This window comes from Littorina saxatilis, linkage group LG1 (assembly GCF_037325665.1).
Source record: "Littorina saxatilis isolate snail1 linkage group LG1, US_GU_Lsax_2.0, whole genome shotgun sequence".
NCBI lineage: Eukaryota > Metazoa > Mollusca > Gastropoda > Littorinimorpha > Littorinidae > Littorina > Littorina saxatilis.
This window is the reverse complement of record NC_090245.1, coordinates 91782840-91809424: the sequence shown is the minus strand read 5'-3', so window position 1 is coordinate 91809424 and position 26585 is coordinate 91782840. Positions and strand designations below refer to the sequence as shown.

The 26585-nt window shown below is 42.8% G+C and overlaps 1 protein-coding gene across 1 annotated transcript in view; it reads right to left on the bottom strand.

Moving 5' to 3' along the window:
- Positions 1–14607, bottom strand: part of LOC138945547 (transducin-like enhancer protein 4) — a 52031-nt gene extending 37424 nt beyond the window's left edge. Inside the window, exons 1-4 of the mRNA XM_070316995.1 lie at positions 14163–14607; positions 13529–13626; positions 8053–8116; positions 1539–1583 (exon numbers count right to left, since the gene is read on the bottom strand). Coding sequence (XP_070173096.1) covers positions 1539–1583; positions 8053–8116; positions 13529–13626; positions 14163–14183 — 228 coding nt within the window. The 5' untranslated portion in view covers positions 14184–14607. The remainder of the gene's footprint in view (positions 1–1538; positions 1584–8052; positions 8117–13528; positions 13627–14162) is intronic.
- Positions 14608–26585: the final 11978 nt, after the last annotated feature.

The following is a 26585-nucleotide window of genomic DNA, read 5'->3' as shown; positions in this document are numbered from 1 at the left end:
AAGGGGCATGGATGACCTTTTTAACACTTTCTACCCCACCTAAGTTGACCAAGTTTTTTTTTAGCCGAGACCAGCTGTGCTGCAGCAGGTCACTCAGAAGTGTAGTAACTGTGCAATAACTGTGTATCAACACGTTGGAATGCAGGCGCTAGATGGACGTTACAGGAAGCGACTGAAGCTAACAGTCTGAGCGGATATATAATATCCGTACCTGGTCAGATAGAGCCATATGAGTGGGTACGGATATTTGTCATCATTTTCACGAGTTTTCATTCACAAGCACCTGGGAAATAAATCTCATGTTCCCCGGGGAATAAATCCCCGGTTACCATAGTTGCAGGAAGCCCTATTACAATTTTACATGGATAATCAAAAGCAAACCCAATAGAAACGCTCGACGATTCTTCGGCTCTTTTCATTGGGGTTTCCTCAGACCTAAACAGACGACAAGACACTGCTTTGTAAAGTTCCAAAAACCAACTGGCAAACTGGCAAAAGTAAACAAAAAAACAAAACTACTTCAATAAATTCGTCACAAACAAATGAAACCTACCGATATGTTATGTCTTCTTACAAGTCACGGAGTGCGTGTAGATCTGTGTTTCGATACACAGACGTTCGGAGAAACACGAACGTCAAGTTCAAATAAAACGACACCTGACACACACATTTTGACCCGTGCACAAGACGTTGTATCGATAAACGAAGCACAAGTAAGAAACAATAATAAAAGCAAAGAAAATAGCAACACGATATGCAAACATCTAACAAAGCCGAGCAAGCAGAATGACAGGTCTAATGAAAAACAAAGAGGTACCAAGTCGGAAACAAGATCGCGATTCTTTCCTTCGCTGCACGACGCAAATCTTCTGTGACCTTTGACCAAACGTAGCTTCCACATTCGATCACCGTGCTCAGCTTAATATTTACAACAGAAAGCCGAGGGGGTGGAATACCGAGATGAACCTACAGAAATGTGCATCCTCAAACCTGACATATTCATCCCAACTCATTTAATGAACTCAAAAACACAGAAAGTTGCTTTCACACGCCAGCTCATTCTGATAATCCTCGCTCCACGGCTATCGTTGATTGCCAGTGGTTATCAAACCGGGACCCGTGTGATTATCAGAAAGGGACCCGTGTTTCAAAGCATGGCTCCCTGGGTTGATTGTGCACTTGTTTTCTCACTACCAAAATGATGACAAAAACGATGTTTGATGGTTTGTTGACAGACCAGCTTTTTTGTCGGTCCTCGGGGGGCATATCGACTTTTGTTTCATATTTATTGACCGCGGCCTTCGGCCTTGGTCAATAAATATGAAACAAAAGACAATATGCTCCCCCTCGGACAGACAAAAAAGCTGGTCTGTCAACAACCCATCAAACATCTTATATTATCCGTACCTGAGAGACAATGAGTTAACTGAGTAATTGGTTTTAACATAACCAGCTTTAACACAAAGATCTATCCCAATGTGCACATGCCTAGTTTGTTTCGACATGTAGCATAAACTGTTGGAAACAGTTTTCCTTACCTGTTTGTGCATCTCCACATTCAAGCCATAGGACATCTCATAGTACTGAAACAAAGAGAAAATATTATTCAGGCTAGCTAATCTAAATACAGTTCATAAAAATACAACTCACACTCACACTCACAGTCACACAGACACCCACATTAGCTTCTGAAAGTCGAATTATTAGTATTACTTTCTTGCCAGACAATACCCCAGAATCAACGCAATCATGATATTAAGGCCAAAAAAAAAAATGCTTTGGTTACGGTTTCATGGCCAAAAAAAATAGGGTAGGTAGGTCGATTAAACTTTTTTTTTTTTTTTTTTTTTTTTTTTTTTTTTGGTTGGTCCCTCTTGAAATGATAAAAATATTTGTGTATGCAGGATATTCGAGGTATTTTCATATTGGTGTATTTGGAACCACAGATATTAATTACTTTTTCATGTTAAGAAAAGAAAACTGGACATACCCTTTAAACTGTATAGTGCCACTAGTGAACACAGTTTTCGAGAGTCATGCCAAAGTCCAGTTCGAAAGAGTCTTCGGGCTCGGCACTTATTTTCGTCGACCCAACACATTTTATCCCGAACAGTTTGCCGTCCAAAGTTGGATGAAAATCATGAAAAATGTCCACCAAGGTTGCACTCTTCGAGTACCGACTTATCAGTCGTGTTTGTTCGATAGGAACGCACTTTCCGAATACGATTGCAAATTTGCAGACGACATCTTTTTACGTTCGCGCAACGAACGAACGCACGAGACTGACTTCCCTTGGATATGGGAGTTGTAAAAAGCGGAGTGGTGTCCCTTGTCGGGCTTGTTGTTGTCTGCTCGCCGGCGATCGATGTTTTCTCTGTGCCGTGGTGTTGTCGTTTTCGGTGGGTTTTTGTGTGTGTGTGGGGGTTGTTTGTGTATGTATGTGTTTGGTTCATTTTATTTTTAGCTTTAGGACCAAAAAAAAAGTTTAGGGTCGGCCCAAAAAGTTAGGGTCGGTCGGGAAACCGTAACCAAAGCATTTTTTTTTTTTGGCCTAATAATTATTCTGACCACTAGTAATATTATATTTAGTATCCATGCTTGTTTGAATTAAACCATAAATATTCATTTTTGTCTCAAGTTAAACGCATCTAGAGCCTATCATAATTAACAATTTTGTGAGATCATCCTTCAATTAATATGAAGGAACATGCACTAAATGACTAATAATGAGGAATGCAAAAAGACAATGATCCTTCCCTAAATTTATAAAGAAAGTGTGAGGTTGCTGCGTTATGAACTTTGAAGTTTCACAGTGTTAGTTCACATTAGAAGAACAACTTCAGAGAGAGTTCAATAGGGTAGAGAAACAGGGAAACGTGAGAAGGGGGTAGCGGGTAAGAAGTGGAGGGGACAGACATTGATTGTGTGAGTTTGTGTTACTATACTGTTAGTTATGAATGTGTATCACTTTTTGTCTAGTACGCCTGTGCCCATGACATCATCCAACCACTTCTCTCCCCTTTCATTTATTTCTGTTCCTAGAGTTCCTTCCCTTTTTTGCGTGTTTCCCCTCCATTTTCTTTCAAACCTTGTTCGTTCCCTGTTGCGTCTGCTTTTTGTTTTCTTTTGTGTTCTTGTTTTTCCTGATGAAGCTTCCATAATCGAAAATTCGTACCGTCTTGTCTTGTTCTTGTATCGGTGAGTACAGTATTCCTTTGTTTTTTTAACTTTATACTGTTAGTATACGCACACGCCTGTGATAGTGAGTGTGCGTGTGTGTGCATGCGTACATTTTACCCGTTTATGATACATTCAGATGTATACTACTGTATGATTACTCTTGATGCAATCGCTACACGTTACTTGTTCACCATGTAAACCTAATTACCAATTGCTACAGTGGATCCTCTCCTTTAACACCTAAAAAAATGTGTGAAAATCGGGTCTTAAAAAGGAGGGAGTCTGAAAATGGGGGTTCCACTGTATTGATTTTTGAAACATTTTAAGAGAGGTAGCCCTGTAACACAACAGACATAACGTAGTGACGCACATGCCCACGCATGCACCACAGCGGCAGATGTTGCAGCAATGAAAGGAGATATACCTAAACTCAACACAATCAACTGTATAGAGCCTCTGCTCGCTTCATTGTCTGTAATCAACAGTGTCAGATGGGAAAGATTGGGTGCAGATATTGATTTGCTGGAAAACATGGACCTTTCCCTCATTCTGAAGCTAGTTTTCGACAGTGAACACTTTGTATGTTGAATACATACTGTGTGGAGTATTGATCGTAACACTGCTAATGAGTTATTCAAACTTCAAAGATGCAGCTGAACTCCAAACTATTGCTGTCCCCACATCTATGTAAAACCCTTTTTATTTTTAAACTGATAACAATAATAACATGGGTGAGACTGACAAATGTCATGAATCCTGAAAAACCAACCTCAACCAAACCAACAACAACAACAACAACAACAACAACAACAACAACAACAACAACAACAACAACAACAACAACAACAACAACAACAACAACAACAACAACAAAGAAAAAATGAAAAAAGAAAACAAAAAGGCCATAATCGAATCCGGATTTCCGGCATACCGGAAGAATCCCACCCATGACTGTAATAATAAACTGTTTCATCGATGATCCTGCTCCACCGGCTACTAACAGTAAAGGAATAATTATAAAAGTAAACACACCAGGGTACAAAACCACACCTAGTACAACGCCTTGTCAGTTATCTTACTACTTGTGAAATGAAACTAACATCAAAGTCCCTAATTTCAATACAATGAATGTTGACCTCTACTACCTGTCACTAATCCCTGCCTTAGTTTATCTTATCTACATTTTCATCATCATCAAAACCACTTGTCAAGCTATGCAAATAAAGGAAAGTAGAAAGGAGGTTAGGCTACACCACTCTTATCAAACACCACTCACACTGCTCCTGTACTATGGCCTGTTAAGACACAGGGATCTCAAGTGGGATTACTATCCTTTGAAAATTATCATCCCATCCAGATGAGCTTTAATGTGAAAAGGAAGTTAAAAAGAAATTAAACTGCAGTCACTATACACACAAAACATAAATAGTCTGCATAGTTTAAATACATAATGTAACACTTAAAAACAAACACAACAAAATAAGACTGACCTTATTGTCACGCAAAGTATAGCTTTCTTAAAATAAACGTACTAGAAAATAACTCTTAACTTTGTCTCCTGTACCATTATAGTTGCTCAAATTAACTACTACTATCTATTTTTTTTACAAACTGAAACAACAGGAGTGGCTGACTTTCAACCTATCAGTCTCTCCCTTTCTCTGTCTACCCCCCCCCCCCCCCTCCTCTCTCTCTCTCTCTCTCACACACACACACACACACACACACACACACACACAAAGGGGGAAAACTAAAAGGCCAAAGTCATGACAGCCACTCCTGTTCACTAGACAGGAAGTCAGCAGGAGTTCAAATCAATCTCCAATCAAAAGAAAATGTCTTTGTTCCGCGGTGATTACAGGCAAAGTCCAATCAATTGCCCCAAAAAGGCCGCACAAAAACCATCTTTATTCCATCTGCAAATAACAATAACTCCTATCATGAACTCCCAGGCTCATCAAACGGCTGCCGCTGTCTGCCGCTGAAAGCTGCTAACGAACTGGGAGAAAATCGTTAAGAATCGTTTTGGATTTATGGCACTCTTCTAGCAGGTAATGGTTTCTTTCAATCAGGAGCCTGCCTGGGTGGAAACGAGATGCGCAAAAGAGAAGGACTAAGGACAACCATAGAAAGGTTCTTTCACAAACACTCAAGCACAGGCATGAAAGCACACAATGGAACTATGGTCTGTGCAACCTGGTGTGCACATGTATACATGTTGAACTATACTGATCTCAGGACTGCAAAAATATTGTTTCAACAAAGAAAAATGTTATTGAACATTGCATCCTGTAAACGTATACTAATACTTACAACAAAAACAAACACACAAACAAAATCAATAAAAACAAGTTAGCACTCGCAGTTAAATTAAAAAGGGTCAATTAATCAGTAAAGACTATGACTAAAAGTAAGATTGGATAAGGATTCTCACACAGATGAAATCATTCATATGGGATGCATGGGCAGGAAAAGGGGGGGGGGGGGGGGGGGGGGGGGGGGGGGGGGGGGCACACAACAGAGAAATACAGGTTCCACAGTCACCAACACACATGAACACAAATGACATCTCTGCACACATGTACATTAGAGCAAGAAAGAGAAAAGAGAGAAACGCATAAAAGGTTCCACAGTTATAAAGTATAAACACACATGAATGCAAAACATCTAAGCTTGCATACATGTACGCGTAGAGCAAGAGACAGAGGAGATAGCAGCCTACACAAACGACAAGAAAAATCTAGCAAGAGATGGGAGACAAGGTCTAGCACCCCCAGGCCCCGCACGCAGATCAATACGCCATTTGGTCATCACATTGCACCACCACTAAGTCTGCCCACCGCCGCAGTCCGCTCAAAATAGCCTGTCACACCAAATCCTCCACAACTGCTCTCTGCTTCTAGTTCTATGAGGGACTGGGCACTTCACGACATGGACATGTTCCTTCATTTGTGTGGGATCTAATCTGAACTACATTTCACGCCATGTTTTTTGTCTCTCCTTTCTCCTCTACCAAAATTGTCATCATTCCCTAAATACCCCCCTTCATTCCCATTTGTTTCAGACTTATTTACACCTTCAGACTGTTTCATTAAAAGCAACCTTTTCTATTACGTACACAAGTACCCTTTTGCTTTCATAAATATTAGATCTCTCTCGCAGCACGCCCATTCTTTGTTTCACTTTTATTTTTCTTCATGGTATGTCTTAAATAACCATGTTTGTAGTTGTGCTTTCCTGAATTATGATTTATAACCTATTTAGGTATTATAGTATACTGTACATAAACCATCTTTTCTCTCTCTGATTCTCTCTCTTTATTTGTCAGATCTAATGTCAAAATCAATGTCACTGAGCAGCCCTGATCACAGTGACTGTTTGAAACTTGAGGAAACAAACTTTACCTGTATGCAAAATTATTCAGAATATCTCAACTGTAGCCCAATTCCTTCTTTCTTTTTTGAGATGCTGGCAGAAGAGCAGCGAAAGTTGTTAATAATTAGTAATTAGAAAAACTCAGCAAATACGTACTACTAGTAGTTATTGTTCCCTCATGGGCTAGGGCTGATTGTAAAAAAGCATGTATTGCTTCATATACTATCATTACCCTCGTAAATAAAAAAATTCATCTTATCTTATCTTATCATTTTACTCCTACAGACCATGCAAAACAACCACGGATCTAATTACATTGGCAGTAATGCCTTATCCACTGACTAGCTGGCACTGGCAGGTCTACCCAGTGCATGCCTTTTTGTCACAAAATCCCCCGAATCTCCACTCAAATTAATGAGGCCAGGAAGAGGCAGATTAAATGTTAAAAAATCTCAGCCAAAGCCTCTTATCCCTCCCTGATCCCTTATCAAACCCCAACCCCACTACTTCTCTAACCTCACGCCCTCCCCTCCACCCCCTGTACTTCTCAGAGACCCCCCCCCCCCCCCCCCCCCATACTCCTTCCTTCCTCTTCTCTCCCCTTCCCCTTTCACAATGGAGACTATTCCTCCCTTCTTCTTGGCCATTCTAGCACTGGGATGCAATGAAGTAGGGGTGGAAGGGGAGAGGGAATGGAGGGGGGAAATAGTCTTCGAGCAGATCCAATGAAGGGTGGGGAGAAGAAGGAGGGGGGGAATAGTCGATATTGGGAGGAGGAGGGAGAACCAGAACAGTAGACAAGTGCACTCCATGGAACTACAGAGAGAGGAGAAGGGGGCAGGGTCTTTTCCTCTCTTCTGCCTCTCTCCAGGGAAATTTGGCCAGCTTGTATTCAGTGGCAAGGAATGGCTGGCGGGCTGCTTAAAGCCTGTAAATTCCCCCTTTAGTACACCACACCAGCTGCCTGCCGCTGCCTGCAAAGCCTGTTCTAAACAATCTACACTATTTTTTTCTCTGCAAGTCTTTTCATTTAGATGGAGGGATGAGACTAGTGGTGAAAAGGGTAAAATTAAGCTTGGGTCGATATTCTTGACGCTTACAGGGCCTTTTCTTGCTGATTACACATAACCTTATTAGCCTGATTAACTAGATTATTCAGCAATAGGGAAGTTCCCTTGCTCACAGAATTGCCTTCAGAACCACCATTTCGTCACACACACACAAAATAAAAAACTGTTTCACACACACACACATCCACAGCCACACACACTGACACAGTGATACCTCCTGCAGTATGCCAGCACATGTCACCCCTGCTGTGGGTGCAATATGTCCAGGATCAAAATGTCATGTCCTGAGTCCAAGGACTGAGCTCGACTGGTCTCTTACTTGCAAAGTGGAATGTGAACACATGTGGGAAAACATTTGTACAGGAATACTGGATCCAGCTAATGCTGTCCGAGGAGGAGAATTCAGAAGATGCTACTTAGTACTTACCATCACATAATGTCTCTGCATCTCCGTTTTCTCTTGTGCCAACTTCTCACATTCCATCTTCAAACTGAAACAACGCAGAACATGACAATTAGCACATGACAAGAAGTTTGCTTTGCGCAGATGTATACAGGTGGCTCCTGTTCTATGTACACGTACATGAAACTGTACAGACAACACTGCAGCAGGCAGACAAATGTATTTAATTAACAACAGAACACTGAATGGAGTCAAAAAATGTCAAGACACACAAAGACCAATTCATCCAAATAACTTATGCACTCCGTACCCTTTTGAAACAACATACCTTTCAAGACAATTCATTTTCAAAGCCACCTCCAAATAGTTTCCCAATGAATAGGAAAACACTTATCAACCTTATCGGAACAAGCCGGCTGGAAATAGGTGCGTGAGATAGTGTGACAGCAATAAAGCAATGGGTTATCACGGCTATCAAGTCAAAGAAAAGCATGGTTGATCAATCAGCAAACTGACTCTGATAGTGGCATTGATAGCACTGTCTGTGGCATGCCCCTAACACCCGATACACCCTGTAATGGGCCCCAGAGCACACACGCCCACACTCAGCCTTAAAAGTAGAGGGGTTCAACTCTTGCAGTTTTGTTCTATTGTCGGGTCAAGAATCATCATAATGCATTGTTGTTAGTGTTACTCTTTGACTGTGGTTCTGTTCTATAGCTTATTGTATGTCTGTATGCTTAAGAAGTATTTGTAAGTTGTAGATTAGTTTGTCATGGGTTTTACCATGTTCTCGAGTCCAATGTACTGGCTGAACAGCACTCCATTTCAAAAGTGTCACAACACGGTCATTAAATTGCAACATTAAATTGCAACGTTACCGCATATATATATATATGAACTTCACTGGCTTCCTGTATCTGAACGTATTACTATTAGTATAAAGCTGCCTGCTTCTGCTACAATATATCATCTCTGAATCGGCACCTGCCTATCTTTCTGAACTGGTCTCCCTCTACACTCCCTCTCGCACCCTTCGTTCTTCTGATGATGCTCGACTTCTCCGTCAAGGTCGCTTTAAACGCAAGGCTCATGGCTTCCGCACGTTTTCGTACTATGGACCTCAGTTATGGAATTCACTCCCCTTTCAATTACGTCACTCTCCATCCATTTCATCTTTTAAGTCCAATTTGAAAACTCACTTGTTCCAACAACACTACGGATAGTTCCTTAGTATAGAGTCTGGGGATGTGAGATGTGCATGATGTGTTGTTTGAATCTGACAGTGATTGTATGATTTTTGTATACATGTATTGTGTCACGCGCTTTGAACTTCTGATAAGGCGCTTTATAAATGCCCGTTATCATTATTATTATTATTAATATTATTATGTTACTGCAACAGTGCAAGGGGAAACCCTGGGATTATTGAGGTGGTAATGGTGCTTGTAGTTGTTCATGTATTGCATGAGGAAAAAATGGTTCAAAATGGAACGATTTATCTTCTCAAATTACTGGCCAACAAATACCTGCTGCAGTGAATACTCAACAACAGCCAATTTCCATGTCTTTTAGTGTTGCCATACAATATACTCGTTAACATGTAATAATGTAAATGCAGCTTTCAACTCAGTGAATTCTCCAAATATTCGGGGGTTGACTTTTCTTGTAGCTATACAATACCAGTCACCTGGCATAATTAGAATGATAGACTTTACTTTATGGAAGGGGAGTGTGTGTGTGTCTGTGTGTGTGTGTGTGTGTGTGTGTGTGTGTGTGTGTGTGTTAGAGTGTGTGTATGTACCTGCAACTGTGCGCCATGATTATACAGTACTAGGGCCAGTAGGGGGCAGATCAAGAGTGACTTGCTGCATGTCACAAGCTATCCCAGTGATCTAACCCAAGCCCTCTCTCTCTGGTAGAGAGCCACACAGTGTCTCAACACCGTCATCCGTGTCACCCCCGACTCGAGTGGGATCCATTAGTCACTCAGCCTTGCTCAGGCGTGAAGGCAGCCCTGCTGATCACTCAACCATGTCATAGAGCTCACAGAAGCCGCTCTTCGCCACTCCAGCCCACTTCCCCACCCCTAATCCAATCCTACCTCCCATCCCCCACAACCCCTCTCCCAGCTCGCCTGATTAGGAAAGCCCCAGGCTGGCTAAACCATTCAACCATTCAGCGTTAATAACGTTTTTAATCACACAAACAGCAACCAGGCAAGCTGCTTTTAATCGCGCTAGGGAATTCTCCCTCCCTCCTACCACCGCCAAACCCTCTTTACCCCTGAGCTATGCTGGATTGGAAACACGAAGGACCGCTCTGTTAATACAGCGAGAGAGCAGTCATGAGGAATGTGATTAAGGGGGATTTACACCAATCATGTTATGTAGGTAATGGAAGAGGGTGGGCCCTTCCAATGCCAGCAAGCAAGAGGCGGGGAAGGCTGGGAAGTAGTAGAGAAAACAAGTCTCATGGTACAACATTTGTACAAAGGATCCATTCCTTTCTGCTCACGATTCTGTTTTATTTGCACTGCGGCTTGTGTCAAGCCATTTCAATCCTGCTTGACGCAACTGTTTTGGCACCGAGTTTTACTTTTTCAAGATGTGTGCTTTACCGCTGGGTGAAGTGTGTGATGCAAATGTAAGTGAAAGGAACTCTTTTTCTTTCAAACTTTGCGAGTTGTGCGTGGGGTAGGTGTTTCCACTGTCGCTCAGTGTGTGGCAACTATAATGATGCATTGCAGGTTTGCATTTGCAGCAGAGTATGACTGTGTGTGTGTGTGTGTGTGTGTGTGTGTGTGTGAGAGAGAGAGAGAGAGAGAGAGAGAGAGAGAGAGAGAGAGAGAGAGAGAGAGAGAGAGAGAGAGAGAGAAAGAGAGAAAGAGAGAGAGAGAGAGGCCTTACACCCACAGCACAGAAGTGATCTATGCACACATGTTATTACTAATGGGTCTACCACCAGCAGTGTGTCTGTCTGCACGTACGTGCGCGTGAGAGAGAAAATGAAATGAGATTCATGATGTTAAAGCTAGTATCACGCAGCCCTGACGAACGCTTGAGTGAAGCTATCATTCTCGTTGCACTTGCTCCGCTCTCTGCAGCCAGCTGGCTGTATTGATCCTAGCATCGATCGCTCAAACTATCAAACTATCTTCCCGCTACATTTTATCTCCTGGCCTTTGTGTGCCTGTCACTTTGTCAATGTGCACTCGGCCGTGAGGCCGGGCTGAGTAACGGTAGTGCTGGTTGTGGTGGTCTGTACGGTGTCTATACAATTGTATTCTGTATGTTTACATGTATGGATCTGTGAACATCACAGGATCCGCACTGAGTGTGTGTATGAGAGAGATGGGAGGGGGCATGGATCTGTGTTCATCACTGGATCGGTCGCTCTTTCAGACTTTGTGTGAATGAGAGAGAGAGAGAGAGAGAGAGAGAGAGAGAGAGAGAGAGAGAGAGAGAGAGAGAGAGAGAGAGAGAGAGAGAGAGAGAGCGAGTTACAGTGGTCAAGAATGGGACCGCGTTGTGTGTTCACGTTTGCATGTTTCTGTGTGTTGTTTATTGTACGGTACATAACCCCTGCAGCACCTGTGTTTTATTATCTGTGTGCAACCAGTAAGAGTGAGACACAGTACAACTTAATGGATCCCCTAAAAGAGAGAGAGACACACACAGAGAGAGACAGACAGTGTGTTTCCTACTATGTGCGGGCATGTACGTGTACATTATTCTTTTCAAGCGATCTATTATCTCATACAACTATCTTGTGCAAACAACCCTTCCACAGGGCTATCACTCCAGCGCCAACAAAACAATGTTCAACCATAAAGTAAACAATGGGGCTCCAGTAACTGTTTAACAAACATGGGCTGAGAGCTTGTGTAAACACACATGCGAGTCATGGGTTAGGGTGCATTTACACCAGCCAACAGCTTGTCAGCCAGCACAATACAAGCTCAAATGGGTTCGCGGAAGGCCTCCGCTGATAGCGGAAGGTGAAATTATTTATCATGTGATGTCGGCCACTAACAAACGAACTGAATCACTTCCACTGTCACTGACTGATGAGACCCCCCCCCCCCATCAGATGGACGGAAATCATGTCCACTGTCACCCACTGAAATTATGAATCCCCCCCCCCCCCCCCCCCCCGCATCAAATGAACGCATGCCAATACCCCCCCCCCCCCCAGCTGTAGACGGTTACCCCCTGCTTCATAAGGTGTCCAATTCCAATCCAAGGCAACGAATTAAGGACACAGTCTGACAACAGTCCCTGCTAAAAGGTCGCATGGGAACCGAAAGTCCGCGAGCTAACTTGCCAAGCATGACGGTGCAGTCATCAGGAAATGACACTTGGTGGTTCCCATTAATTTTCTCCCACTCTCATACACACTAGATGTTCATGTTGATTTCACTTATTCACTATTGCGCTGTGAATCATCTCATCTTTCAATGCATTTAAGTTACACTCTAAATCCGAGTTCACACAGGCATCCGACATGATTGCAAGATCGTATTTAGATAGACATGTTAGCATTCCGCAGTAATGGTATTGACACCCCCTTCCCCCTCACTTTGTCTGAACGAGAGAGCTACACTGATGTTCATACATAGACCCACGAATTTGAAAGACGAGAAGAAAGAGGTGGGAGGGGGCTGTTGGGGGGAGACGAGACGCGAGGAGGAAAAAGAAACAGAACCACTCCCCCCTACCCCCCCCCCCCCCCTTCCCACCCGACTCCCACTGCTAAATGGACTGCGCTATCACCTGTCAATGCGTGTGTGATGAGAGATAGCATCTTGTCCCGGGGACTGCTATCGCATAGCCAGATATCGACTTCACATCACTGGCCACAGACAAAGAGCTTCTTATTCCATCTGACACTAACACGGGCAATTGTCACAAAAAGAGTCTGTCTGCAAAACTAGCACAGTTGAGCCTGTCACCAACGACCAACATCCAAGCATCATAGAGAAAAAAACCGCTGGAATTGGGCAGGTGGTCGTGCTGTTTTAGACGGAGTTCTTCATTATGCATCAAGCAGCATCCACCCTTCAAGACTAGGTGTTGTAAAAAATTCATCATGAACATGACTCAGGATGTCTTTTGTGTATGGCGACTATGTAAACACTAAACCACATGACTCTTTATGAGGAGGAAGTCACCAGGACAATATCTATACGGGTAACGCAGCGAATATCACAAATGAAATGGGCAGGTTATAGATCTTCATGTGTGTGAGAAGAGGGAAGGAGGTGTGGCACTTATTTATGCTTTGTAGTTGCAAGGTCAAGGCCATTTGCACTAAATCTTACATCAATACTCGCTCTGAAGACCAAACCCTCTCTGACCTAGGAGACACTGGCAACAATGACCAGTGATACGCTGGCCAAACGAATGATGAAACAAAAGAATCCCCCCCCCCTTCACCCTGAGTAGTAAAAACACACTCAACATTCTTCACACTCACCCACATGGTTGACAAGACTCACCTGTGGTACTGGGCCTGCAAAAAGCCGAATTCCTCTTTGATCCGATCACATGACTCAGTAACAGTGAACTTGAAAGGTTGCCCCGGCTGGGGAGGGCCCTGCGAGAGTAAAAACAGGGGGGTAGGGAAGAGACATGGTTGTTATTTCTTTGCCCATTACCTCCCTTTGTTCGACAGTCGCTGCACGCGATTCTTGAGTATGGCGGCCAAGTAGGCAGACTCCGACGAGACCGCTACGCTAGTGAAGCTAGCTGCCTTACCCTGTCTACGTACCCTAACTTTACAAGCAAACCTGATCGCATCATGCATTCTACAGCTATTCCAAGCCACCCTTTTGTTAGCTTCGCGGCCATGAGGCCGATCCGGGTCGACTGAAGTCAAGCCAGTGCTCCCTGGCATAGCTATAAGCATGGCCGAACAAAGAAGTTGATCAGTTGTTTCGACATTAAATCGCCCAAAGGAAGGCCTTGGAACGAATTCTAGACTACAAACTCGGTTTATAACTACTTCAATGTAAGACCATAGCGACAGAGTAGCTAGCAAATGCCTGAGTACGAAGAAAACAAACAAAGAGCTCGTTTTATGAATGGCGGGCTATCGAGTCCGCTTCCTCGCGCTCTTCTGTAACCACTTACCGGGTGCCGGTTTGGATACATGCTGGCTGCTAAAACCACGAGCCGATCGACGATGTTACTCCTTCGACCTTCACCAACCGTTGTACATCCAAATAAGAAGAAAACAACACACTGGTATCCTTCAGGAATCCACAAACGAGCCCACAAACACAAAGCGGCTCCAAGCCGCGGCCATCATGAAAGCTGTCGGGGTCAAGTTGGTGTGTGTGTGCGCGAGGAGAGAGGCTCGCTCAAAACCCAGGCAATTTCCCTCGTCTCAACACTCTTCCAGCGATGCCTGCTAATCTAGGCCACGACTCCAGAGAAGCCGACATGAAATCCGTGGCTTCACTTTCGTACAGAAAACAGCAACATAAACCAGATAAAAGCACAGGAGAACTAAGAAAAAAATCCGTGTGAACAGCTTGCTTGGAACCACACACTTGCATACAATACAGCCCGCCGTATTAGCTGACGGTAACAATGGGAAAGGGCAAACAGGCTCGTCATCTAAGCCGCTCTTTCATTGGCTGTATCATGGAGAACCTGCTGAAGTACAAGTGCACGTGATCTCATTGGCTATGCACAGTTTTCAACCAATCCACGACGATTTCACACCTCGAGGCGTTCAGTAACCCCGCCTACATTGGAGATGTGTGCATAATTTGTGAATACATTTGCTGTCAGTCAAAATCACGTGGCTGTAAGCTTGAAAAGCTTCCTTACATCGAGATTCATGCTTTTTGCGGAACATTGTACGGAACATTTTTCTTTCTGGCCAACGAAGCACTAATTCAGTTGTATTGGCGAAAAGAAATTACAGTGATTAATGAATTTATATGCTTCGAGGATAATTTATTCAACACTTGATCATAGCAAGCATAAGTAGCATTACTTATTCTGTTTGTTTGTTTGTTGTTGATTTTGTTGTTGTTGTTGTTGTTGAAGTTGTTGTGTTTTTGGTTGTTGTTGTTGTTGTTTTTGTTGTGTTTTTGGTTTTTGTGTTTTTTTGCTTTTGTTTTGCTTGGGGGGGGGGGGGGGGGCGGGTGTTGTTGCGTTTTAGTATTTTAAATGTGTTAAACAACACTTATTTTTTTCTTACCATCTTAATCAGGGTTGTGTTGAAAACCAGATTCTTTGGGGGTGATAATCACTTCAACAAACAAACAAACAAACGACGAATGTTTTACTCCAGTTTAACACGAACTTTCGTACAGTGGAACCCGCCCCCCACCGTGCCCCCTCTAATCAAAGACTCACTCCGTACCATGTTTTCTCGGATTTTCTGTCAATTGCCTTAGCTGTAAATTGAGCTCAGCCCCGGATTTTTTGTATGGTCTCAAAAGAGGGGAACCACTGTGTAATGGGACATTTTCGCGCGTGAACAAGAGTTTGTCTAAAGCAGCTGTGATAGACGCACGATCTGGACAATATTAATAAATTAGATTATCTATACATACGCGAGAGAGACACTCGTGAGATAATAATCGTTCAAATCACACGAGTAGTATAATTATCATGTAAATGAGGTCTGGCAGGGCGACCTGTTTTTCCGCTGCTTATGATGCCAAAGTCACCGAGACAAACGTCATTATAGAAAGAAAAAAAATTGCGCTCGCTAGTTACCCTCGATGATTTTGTTTTTATATATAACTGACACGTCACGCCACACTTTCAGAGTGACGTTTCTTTACTTTGACGTAATAGATTGCACGAGGCTTTAGAAGAGATCGAGGTTCCAAAGCAAGTGTCTTCAATTTAGTTGCCTCGACTGCAGGACATTTTCAGTCAAATACACGTAAGTACAGTATGTAGGACTAGGATAAACAGAATACTACATGGCTTGCTGTGTCGTACCAGATTTACACTCGTTGCTTTTTCAAATAGTGAACAGTATTCTCTATTTAGTCAGTTGCATGCCCTCAGCTGAATCGTGTCTCGTAGCTTATAGCGTATTATTCATAAGCTGTGTGTTATTCGGTCTGAGGTAAGCATATATATATATATATATATATATATATATATATATATATACCGCTGCTGTTAGTCTAATCCTGTTGTTGGCTTTTATTTACTTGTTATTGACTCAGCACAGAAAAAGGATTACTTGTTTTCTTGTAATGATATTTTATTTGTAAAATGCAAGATTTGAAGTATGTGACGCTTTAGTTTGTGTTTTTTCTTCTTAAATTTTAGTTGTACTGTTTGATCATACATGTTCTGTGTGTTTGTCCCCCCTTATCTTCAATAAAACAAACATTATGTTTACCCTCAGTTCTTCGTCATCAAATTATTTCAACTCCCCCTATGTCTTAAACAAACAAACAAATACTCTAAAAACGTCACTTATAACACAGCTTTCTTCTTATTCTTCTTTTATTAAATGGAAAAGCATTCAGAATGAAAAGAACATAACCTAACCGGAACCCCCATAGGCTGGGAAGCGTTTGGATGTGTGCGAAGTAATTGCTATAAAATTCATTTTAGGTGCAGTTGATTCATTTCAGTGTGCCTGCACACATCTAATCGAGTTGGCCGGGAAAAAACCATGCGATGAGTCCGAAATATCGTACATTTTATTTTAGTTTTCGGAGCGACAGTTTTTCACAAGCTACCCAAGGAAACTATTCAATAACATCACACGATAGCTTAATCAGCATGGCGTAAGCAGTTTATTGGTCTCATCTATGTATAGATATATTTGTTTGTTTCCCAGGGGCGCATTTCACTGCTCGCATTATAATGATTATTAGGCGATTGCAGATTCAGTCTTTGTCTATGTGCCTTGTGAAATTATGTCCATTGAGAACAACGTGGATCGTGCATGTGACTGTTAGGTAATAAGTTTTTTTCCATGTTCAGCTTCACCTACTTACGTTGCGTTTATTTATTAATCTGTGCATTTGTTAGTGGATATGTACATGTATTTCTTTCAAGGTTACCTAACATTATATCAGTGCAATAGGACAAGCACTCATTCAGCTCAGTAGGCCAAACACTGTTATTGCACCATTGCAGTTTGCACTTGGCGTGCAAATGCACCGATCATTCGGTTCACGGTTTCTGATCGATACCCTCAGCCACCTTGGCTGTAGCTGTTCTTACACAGAGGTACGGAAATTTGAACTGAATGCTGCGCAATCATATGGCATTGATCTCCCACCTACTACTGTGTATGCCTGCCTGTGCAGAAATCCCCGACGAAATACAGTCTGTCACAGACGTTGCATTCCATTCTAGCGAGCAACAAACGCAGCACAAAGAGTTGAGCGTGGCAAGGCAGAAGCGAGATCACACAGACATTCAGCTGATCTTGAGATATCTGCTTGATAGGAACCCTTTCACTGTGGATACAGCCCTCCGATCCATTTCAAGCGGAAAAGAAGCTGAAGCTACTGGGAATGCAGAACAAGCAAAAGGCGTAGGAAACAAGATTCTGAGCAGCATGATCGGAAATAATGTTGTGGATTTCACCTTTAAAAAGAAGGATCAAGCTGTAACCATGGCTCTGAAAGCCAAGTCGTCCAATCTGCACGATGATCTAGTACATGTTCACTCCATGCTGTTGTTCCAGAGACTAGTGACAACTGTGAAGAACACCAACGGATGTCTTGAGGACGCCTTTGCCTTTGAGATGTGCAGTGTCCCAGCATCCCTGTTTGATTCGGGTGGTCTGCCAAGACAAGGTACCAAGGCTGCACTGGCAACTTACATCTGGACTTCAACAAAGGTAAATGGTGTTATTCCTGATGATGTAACATATGTCATCGATGGTGACTTGCTGTTGCACCTTCTGCCCTGGTGCCGTTGTTCAACATACAACCAGCTTACTCAGAGTTACGCAGACTTTCTCATTCGTCATTTTGGCAAAGGAACTGTTGTTTTTGATGGATACAGCTGCGGACCTACCACCAAAGATGCAGCCCATTTGCGAAGAACAAGCAGAGCCAATACAGCATGTGCCATCACTTTTGAGGGTGACATGGTCCTGTGCGAACCAAAGGAGCGCTTCCTGACGAATCCAAACAACAAACAGCGGTTCATCAACCTCCTTAGTTCCCGTTTTTCACAGCACGACTTTGACACTGTCCATACAACTGCTGATGCTGATAGGCTCGTCGTAAAGACTTCTCTGGAATTGGCAAGGAAGGGAAACGTGATTCTGGTTGGCGAGGACACCGATCTGCTCATCCTTCTGTTGTACCATCTTACGCCAGATCACTGCCCCGTCTTCTTCACATCAGTGAGATCATCGACAGCAAAATCAGCTGCAAAAGTGTGGGACATCAGAAAAGTCCAGACTGTTCTTGGATCTCAAGTTTGTGAGAACATCCTGTTTGCGCACGCCTTTGGTGGATGCGATACAATTAGCAGTCCATTCGGGATTGGAAAACCAATGTGTTTAACGAAATTGACCCAGTCAACAGTGTTCGTGCAGCAGGCCCATGTCTTCAGCGCCAGTCCTTGCAGAGACACTTGTGACAGGGGAGGCTACCGCTCCTTTCACAGCAGACTCTGCACCCGAGTTGTTGGCCTTTAAAAGTCAACACCGGTGTATTGTAGAATTCTGTTTGTGATGGGGTCTGGTGGTTTCCGATTGTCTGTATGTTCATGGAAACCTTCGGGTTTGCATTAACAGTTTTTATAAGGCTAAGAAATTAGCCCTAACATTTTCAATCCTGTTTGATTGCACTTCGCCTCCCGAGGTGATCGTAGTGTTTCGGCACTCGGTTACATCTGGTGCTTGTGAGCAGGGATGGGACTCGGCATGATATGTTCAGGTAATGGCATAATATGACCACTGAACATTTTCGTGCTGTTCCCATTCTGCAAACTTGGGATGGACAGTGGTCCCCCGGTTCGGAACTTCGGGACGAAGTTCATTCAAACGGGGGCGATTGTGACAGGGGAGGCTTCCGCTCCTTTCACAGCAGACTCTGCACCCGAGTTGTTGGCCTTTAAAAGTCAACACCGGTGTATTGTAGAATTCTGTTTGTGATGGGGTCTGGTGGTTTCCGATTGTCTGTATGTTCATGGAAACCTTCGGGTTTGCATAACAGTTTTTATAGGGCTAAGAAATTAGCTCTAACATTTTCAATCCTGTTTGATTGCACTTCGCCTCCCGAGGTGATCGTAGTGTTTCGGCACTCGGTTACACACTGATGAGCTGATAGGAGCAGGAGAAAGGGCCTTTGTAGAACTCTATGGGGGGAAGGAAAGAGACACTTTGAACTTCCTCCGCTACATCAAGTACATGCAGAAAGTCTCTACATGTACCTCATCGTTTCAGCCCTGCAAACTCCCACCTACATCAGCAGCAGCTAAATTCCATTCCATGAGAACATGGTGAGAACGAGGTCATGTTGAATAGAGTGTGCGTGTGCATGTTCACATGTGTAATGCAACAGTAACGGGTAAAGGAGGGAGAATATCAGCACAGTAATTGTCAACTCACATACCTGTCAAACGCGACCCGGGAGACGCGCCCTGTGAAACCACACCGAATGCGCTAGATTTGAGCTTCGGCTACGTTATTTCGCGCTAAATAAATGCAATTGAACCTATTTATCAACTGAATGTGCTTTTCTTACATACTATATGAGTGACATATGGCACATCCCTTAAAATAAGACATGTTATAGACGTGAGAAGTGAGGGACGGAGCATATTCGGAATACCGTTATTGCGCAGTTGTCATCATTCTTTAAAAGCTTCAAAAATACAGTTCGCATGGGAAAACGTTGGCCAACTCGGTTTTACCTGATCAATGGATGCATGTAGAGTACAAAAAAGGTGAAATAAATTTTATAGCAATTTGTTCACACAGGAGGTGAAATCTGATGAAATCTGCCTAGCCTACCACCCCCATCCCCCATCCCCGCTCTTCCTTCATACTCTTCTTGATCCCACTCCAGTTTCTTTCAAGAGTAAGTGTTGTAAACAAAGAAAAAAAGAAGGAAACAAAGAAAGACAGAAAGAACGAAAAAAAAAGATGAATAGAAAGTACAAAAAAAGAAAGAACGAAAGAAAAGAAGAACAAACAAACAAACACTTGTCATATTTGCCAAACATGGTAATAACACCAAAAATATGCTACTATTAATTGTTGCATTCAATGTGATATGTACCACTGATATACATTAATCTCAAACATTATGTTTGTACCGTTTACTATATTTCCGTTCGTGGAAAACGGAAATGTCTGTTATCAGATCTCTGCTATACCCTGAAATATCCTGTATGAACGGAAATACCGATTTTCCGAAGTGTATAGATATTATCGGTCAGTTCTCGAAAGTGATTGCTTTACATCAGTATGGTAACAGGGAAGATTTATAATAGACTCTGTAGTTTCAATTTCGCGAATATAAACAATGGTTCAAGATATTTAACATGCAATAGGCTATAATTTAGGAATGAAAAGAAGGGGGTTTCTAATATGAAAGTGATTGATTTACATCAGTATGGTAACAGGGAAGACTGATAATAGACTCTGTTGTTTCAGTTCCGCAAATATAAACAATGGTTCAAGATGACAAGAAACATGTACTCACCAGAAAACAAAAAAACACGAACAATGAAATTACAATGGACCGGTTTCGGCTTGCGTCTTCAACAGCGAAAAACAATCAAGTAAAAAGAATAGTCGGGCCTATAGGCAGAGAAAGAAAATGAAGAGACTAAGCACAGAAGAATACAAGCAGAGTCTAATGTCTTAAAAAAAATAAAAAATAAAAAATAAATTCTAAGGAAGGAAGTAAACCATTAAACTGGTTAAAAAAAATCCCGCATTTATAGGCTTACATTGCTTCCCATGTAAACGCCCATCATGTACACCATGCAGCACGGATCTGTTCAGGCTTTTTACATGGGATCAGAGCATCGTTCCCCGGCTTGGACAAATACCAAAAACAAACAGGCTGGCTGTTTTCTGTGGGGAGTGGACATTTTTTTGCTGAATAAATTGAGTACATTACACAATGTGTGACATTAATTCAACAAGATGCAGAAAGCAGACAGAATGTTCATCTTTGTGGTATGTTTAAAAAGATAGATGCTCTAAACCCATGTAAAAGCCTGGAAAAATCTGTTTATACAGTGGCATGCCATTTACAGGAAAGGAAGGTAATATGATTAATGACGAGTTTTAAATTTAGACTGAACTGCAACGCACTATAGTCTCGTTTAAAAAGATTTATTGAGGGTGCCTTCATTGTTATTTTGTACAAAAGATTTGGTTTTTTGTTACATTTGCTAAGCTTTCAGAAATGGATTGTGGCCCGTGTATAACTGTAAGTATAAGTTCGTTCTTTTTTTTTAATTGATCGTTTGCTCTGTTTTTTTAATGGGGGGGGGGGGGGGGGGGGATGGGGGGATGAAGTTTTTGTTACATTCTCTAAGCTTTCAGAATTAGATTATGACCCGTGCATATGTTTGAAGTATAAGTTGCGTTCTTTTGTTTGATGTTTGTTTGTTTGTTTTCGTTGGTTTTTGTTTTCGTTTTTTGTTTTGTTTTTTGTTACTTAGTTGCTTGGTTGCTTGCTTGTTAGTTTGTTCCTTGGAGGGGGGAGGGGGGACAAGAAGAGAAAGCGGATACAGGATGGGGAGAGGAACTTTAAAAACGAAAATTAAATTCTAATGCAATATTGTTTATATAAGCTGCCTGTTTGGGAAATCTGAATTGAAAGTGAAAAGTGGATGATTTGACAGAAGGTTTATACAAAATAGGTCCCTGTAAACAACAAGTACTTTATGCTTATCGATCCAAAATATTATATTCAATTTCCAAGTCCACGACCAGTCTTCAAAACATTAGATACTATCAGAAGCCTATCATACTAGTAGTGTTTCATCCAGTTGTGAAATACATACAAAATCAAATTGCACCTTACAAGAGTGATGAGGACACTGAGTGTGCACTTCAGGAGTGGTCTGTTCTTGATTTTTTTTAACAAGGAGGAAAAAAAAAAAGAACAACAACAAGCTGTTGAGCTTGAAACTCGGTTAGGAAGAGGGAAACAGGAGACACGAGACAGAATCATACCTTATACCATAGACCTATATTAGATATAGGTCTAAATATAGGTCCCTGCTTATACTTGTACTTGAGTGCCGCTCTAATTTTATTCGGTTATCAGATTAGATCGGAGATTTTGTTTCGCAAGTTATTTACCGGTTTACTTGTGTTTATCATGTCCTCAATCATTTATCAAGTTCGGTAATCAGTGATTACCTAGTGCTGCATCCCGGCCGTCACATGCCGCACGGCCATGGCTATGACTGACTGACTTGCTGACAGTGACTCGAGTCGAGTCAGTTCAGTGGGTACTTCCGAAGGAAACACTTGAGAATGAAAACAAAAGCAGTTTCTCAAAGAAAGTGCAAACGAAGCTAATGTCAGTTATTACACGGGTACCAAACTCGTGGCTAAGCAATTCTTAATCGCTAACGAGCTCAATGATGATCACTGCTCAACAGTGAAACAGAAAACCGACACAGAAAGGGCCGCCATTGGTGGATTGCCTGTGCATACTTTAAGCAGGTCACGTGCCAATGACACGTGCCCGTCAATCTGAGGCCACGCCTCTTCGGTTGAGCTAAAAATCTTGCCCGGAAATGAAAGAGATCACGAAACGTAAGCTGCGAACTGCGCAGGGCATTGTGCCGACGGTTGCCGGGTGATGGACGTGAAGGTCCGTGACAAAATCCGATGGGAGACATGAAACTGATTACCGCCAGATTTTTTTTCCTTGGGTTCTTGTGGAAAGACACTTGGCTAGCTGGGCTGAATTGTAGCAGTGACTAAAAACAGGCTGAGATACCGAGCCAGTGAACATCTCTCTCTCTCTCTCTCTCTCTCTCTCTCTCTCTCTCTCTCTCTCTCTCTCTCTCTCTCTCTCTCTCTCTCTCTTTGAGTTCTCCTTATGCAATTCCTCAAATGCACATTGTGTTGCATTCCATACAATGTATTTCTGTATTTTATATGATTGAATTTATATTTTTTTATGTGCGTCTGTCTTTATGTGTTGTATAAAGGACAGGTTGGAAGAATAGGCTTTGCCTAAAACCTTTATCCTTTTGTAATAAAGTTCTGAGTCTGAGTCTCTCTCTCTCTCTCTCTCTCTCTCTCTCTCTCTCTCTCTCTCTCTCTCTCTCTCTCTCTCTCTCTCTCTCTCTCTCTCTCTCTCATTTACATTTGAAACAGAGTGAAATCTTGTTTACCTTTCTCAGATTTCTTCAGCAAATAAATGACCAGATGATGAAGTTATCTTTCTTTAGTTTTGTGGTGCTGGTCGGTCGCCAGTGCTGGTGGTCACATGTTGGTGGTGGTTGTGCGCGCGTGTGTGCATGTGTGTGTGTGTGTGTGTGTGTGTGTGTGTGTGTGTGTGTGTGTGTGTGTGTGTGTGCATGTGTCTCTATGTGTGTGTTTTTCTGTGTGTGTGTGTGTGTGTGTGTGTGTGTGTCTTTTTGTCTGTTTCTGTGTCCTTGTCTGTGTCAACAAAGAGGTCTCTGTTTAAATTTCATCCGTTTGATTGACACATAATCGTTGATTACTCAATCAATCAACTGAGCCGGCACACAATCAATCAACAGAGAATCAATCGACAGACAATACTCAATGCAAGAGCAGATCAGTCAGAGGGTGTCATCTCCCAGCCCGGAGCACTGCTCGCGGGAAGGAGATACAGTCGGCCTGCCATACTTTCCCCATCCCACATATCCAGATCAGCCGCCATGTTGGAACAATTGAAATTATTGATTGGTTGACGCGCGCGTGTCGGCTCCGTTTTTACTCACGACGCTACCACAGGCACAGAAATCGAGAAGTAGAAAAGTAATTTCTTTACGGCAACCTCCATGCTTGAATTGGCTCGTTCAATCAGCATTAATTTTATTTCTGTCGTTGACTGCTTTTCATGGGTGTTTCATCACTTGTTTAGTTTGTTTGTCTGTTCGTGTGTCTGTTTGTCTGTGCGGTGTTTTTCTGTCCGTCTGTCTGTCTGTTTGTTTGTCTGTTTGTTCGCTTGTCTGTTCGTTTGTCTGTGTGTTTGTCTGTTTGTTTGTTTGTTCCGTCTATACACGGGCAAGCCGCTTTGAAAACCATGCATCATGCACTCTCCGACATATATATTTATAGTCATGCAAACCCATTTTGTTGAACGACACCTCGTCAAATCACACGGCACGTCGCCCAGTTGCAGCTGCCCAAAGGGCTGCAGGGGCGGATCAGTAAGTTTGTAGGGGGGTACACTTAGAATTCAAAAGTGTAAATCGAGAGCGCGCCCGAAATGTTGTTGTCCAAAGAAGCAAAACGGTGCTATTTGGTGCCATCTGAGCTTAGAAATTGCCACGGAATCATCTCACTAAATTCCCAAGTAAAACAACATGTTTCTTTTTCTTGTTTCTTTTTTTAACCGGAGGGGGTGCACGTGCACTCAGCGCAACCCCCTGAGTCTACCCCTGGGCTGTTGAATCAATCTCTCTCTCTCTATCTCTTCCTCTCCCTCTCTCTCACACACACACACACACACACACACACACACACACACACACACACACACACACTCCGCTCTGTTCAGAGATGAACTAATTGATTGCCTCAATCTGATTTACCCAAAGCGACGATGCATGCACTGTCACAGAGCCCTGTGGTGAACATAGCTGTTGTGTGGCGCAGTGGTTAATAACAGATACATGTCCTTCCCCCCGTAAACAATGGTGTACATCGACACAGATCTGACCAAGCTTTTGCATGTGTTACAACTTTCCGTGCAGAATGCAACTATTTATGCTGAATTAATAACGCGACTGACACATCTAATGAATATGCAAAATGAATTCAGCAACATATCTTACACTGCACAAGAAAGCCAGCAAGCTGTTCATCTAATGGCCCTGTCACACGACCGTTTTAACGCCTGCGTATGCCGACGTATGGGACATTTGAAAAAGTATTTGAATAAGTACGCTGGCGTACGTCGAATACGTTATGGGTACGTTTTGTATACGTTAAGAGGACGCTGAAGCACGCTGGCATACGTCGTAGTACGCTGAGCACGCAGCAAAGTTTTGTGCACAAAACTTTGCTGCGTGCTCAGCGTACTACGACGTATGCCAGCGTGCTTCAGCGTCCTCTTAACGTATACAAAACGTACCCATAACGTATTCGACGTACGCCAGCGTACTTATTCAAATACTTATTCAAATGTCCCATACGTCGGCATACGCAGGCGTTAAAACGGTCGTGTGACAGGGCCATTAGGTTTATGCACAGCTCAGTGCAAGTCCTTTGTAAAATCCTTGACGAATCTATCTTGACCCACAGGATTGCATTTACTCGAGAAAGAAGGCATCTTTATATAAGGGAAAGAAGGCATCTTTATATAAAGGGAAGAAGGCATCTTTATATAAGGGAAAGAAGGCATCTTTATATAAGGGAAAGAAAGCAAGTTTATATAAGGGAAAGAAAGCATCTTTATATAAGGGGAAGAAGGCATCTTTATATAAAGGGAAGAAGGCATCTTTAAGGGAAAGAAGGCATCTTTATATAAGGGAAAGAAGGCATCTTTATATAAGGGAAAGAAAGCATCTTTATATAAGGGGAAGAAGGCATCTTTATATAAAGGGAAGAAGGCATCTTTATATAAGGGGAAGAAGGCATCTTTATATAAAGGGAAGAAGGCATCTTTATATAAGGGAAAGAAGGCATCTTTATATAAGGGAAAGAAGGCATCTTTATATAAGGAAAAGAAAGCATCTTTATATAAGGGGAAGAAGGATGCTGTGTACGGCATGAAGCTGGGAGATCAAGAGAGCCAGTCTCAGGACGAGCCTCTTGAATAATTAACTCACACTGACTCGCATTTCCTCCGCAACTCTCGCACCCCCCCCCCCCCTCTTCCCATGCACTTTATCTCTCCAAAGCCAAAGTCACTGAGAGCCGGCTTAGTGTCTCAAGTCCCCGACATCCGTGCATGTCACCACACTCTCCCCCATCCCCCCCCCCTCCCCTCTTGCTGTCAATTTCTTTTACAGAACTTCAGTGATCTCTCTGCGTTCACCTCTCCACGTCCCCATCCCAAACGCCCCCCCCCCCCCCACCTCGCATTCCTGTTGATTTGTTTCTCACTCCCCCCTCCTCCCACTGATCACTGCACCCCCACCTTACCTCCAAAGGACTGGGTGGCCGAGTGGTAACGCACTTGCGCTCGGAAGCGAGAGGTTGCGAGTTCGACCCTGGGTCAGGGCGTTAGCAGTTTTCTTCCCCCTTTCCTGACCTAGGTGGTGGGTTCAAGTGCTAGTCTTTCGGATGAGACGAAAAACCGAGGTCCATTCGTGTACACTACATTGGGGTGTGCACGTTAAAGATCCCACGATTGACAAAAGGGTCTTTCCTGGCAAAATTGTACAGGCATAGATAAAAAATGTCCACCAAAATACCCG